Source organism: Gavialis gangeticus, unplaced genomic scaffold (genome assembly GCF_001723915.1).
Source record: "Gavialis gangeticus isolate Ggan-Ray unplaced genomic scaffold, GavGan_comp1, whole genome shotgun sequence".
Taxonomy (NCBI): Eukaryota; Metazoa; Chordata; order Crocodylia; family Gavialidae; genus Gavialis; species Gavialis gangeticus.
Genome location: NW_017728997.1, coordinates 9,142,766 through 9,144,136, shown reverse-complemented (window position 1 = coordinate 9,144,136; position 1,371 = coordinate 9,142,766). Strand labels below are relative to the sequence as shown.

Genomic DNA, 1,371 nt, shown 5'->3' with positions numbered 1-1,371 from the left:
TCGGACTTGATGATTTGCTCAGGTCCCTTCCGACCCTACTATGAAACTATGAGATGCTTGCTATGCAGTGGCCTAATAGCACTGTGCAGTAGCATGCCAGTCAAAAACTGTGCTAATATACTACTCAGAGGTCTTACTGGGCTACTGTGCAGTGTCACAAAAAAAAAACCCCCATGCACCAACACTACTGAGCAATAACTGTAGTTACTTCACATTTAGTTAGTGCTTCATTAAGTGAGTACTAAATTGAATGCGCAACTACTGTGCATTAAGGAATATGTAGACATGCCCACACAGTAGCAATAGGTTGAGTAAGTTCAATGTCCCATTGTAATGATTTTGTTCAAGATACCTTGCAGTCGCATTTAAATTGTGGTATTGTCTGCATGCATTTTGAAATTAAAATAGCGTCTTTTTAATTGCCTTATGTCAACAACTGTGAGGGCCAAATAGGAACAGCAAACAAATGATGCCCAGAAGGATTATGGTACCTCCTCACCTGCTGTCTAATTTAACTGTGGCAATCCTAAGGACTGCAAGGTTAATGAAGCACGCAAGGACTTACTTTCCCAGGGCAAAGCATTCCAGTTTCACCGTTGAACCTTTAGCTGCAGGCAGTGTCTCAGGAAACTGAACTTCTATTTTAGGTTCATATTCACCCATCACACCTGTTTATTACAATAAAGGAAAAAGGCCAGTAATTTTTATTGGCACTGCTCTGCCTCCATTTTCAGCATTACATCAAGTTTGGTTCAAAACAGCCACACATCCAATGCACGCTGCTTAAAAAACAGCAACTGAAGAGCCAATGCATGCTTCCCATGGGGAAAAATTCTTTAGGTGTACAGTAGTTTCTAGTCAGCACAAATTGTTTGATTAGTAACTACTATTCTTAATGTGTGCGACATTGCATCATTTGTGACTAACACGTGTTGATCAGCAGCTCTATATGCACAGTTGAAGTTAGCAGTTTTAATGAGAACCACTAGAAGAACAAAGTCCTACCATCAGTGCGCAGCACCAGAGGAGTCGGGGAACCAAGCACCCTGCTGTTCGTTACGGTGCTGGTCACCACGCAGGTGTAATTTCCTACATCTGAGGGCTCCACTTTGGCTATGTAGAGATGCCCCGTCTCTTGGGACACAAATCGTCGACTGTCCTCTTGCACAAACGATGGATATTCATTGAAGATCCATGCAAACGACAGTTCTGAGGTGTGTTAGAAAAAGAAATTGGTAAGCAGGATCATCAAGGCACTAGGTGACTTCTATCATTTCTACAGAACTAAAAGGCTATTATAAAGAGCCTCACAACTTATTGTCCATCACCTCAAATATTTCTATGCCTGGATGTAGGGTAGAGACTTTATAT

General features: G+C 41.6%; 1 protein-coding gene across 1 annotated transcript in view; it reads right to left on the bottom strand.

Annotated features, from left to right (window-relative positions):
* The window catches only part of CNTN3 (contactin 3), a 172,989-nt gene that overhangs the window by 59,205 nt on the left and 112,413 nt on the right, over positions 1 to 1,371 (bottom strand). The window contains exons 3-4 of the mRNA XM_019504736.1: positions 1,006 to 1,209; positions 566 to 668 (exon numbers count right to left, since the gene is read on the bottom strand). Coding sequence (XP_019360281.1) covers positions 566 to 668; positions 1,006 to 1,209 — 307 coding nt within the window. The remainder of the gene's footprint in view (positions 1 to 565; positions 669 to 1,005; positions 1,210 to 1,371) is intronic.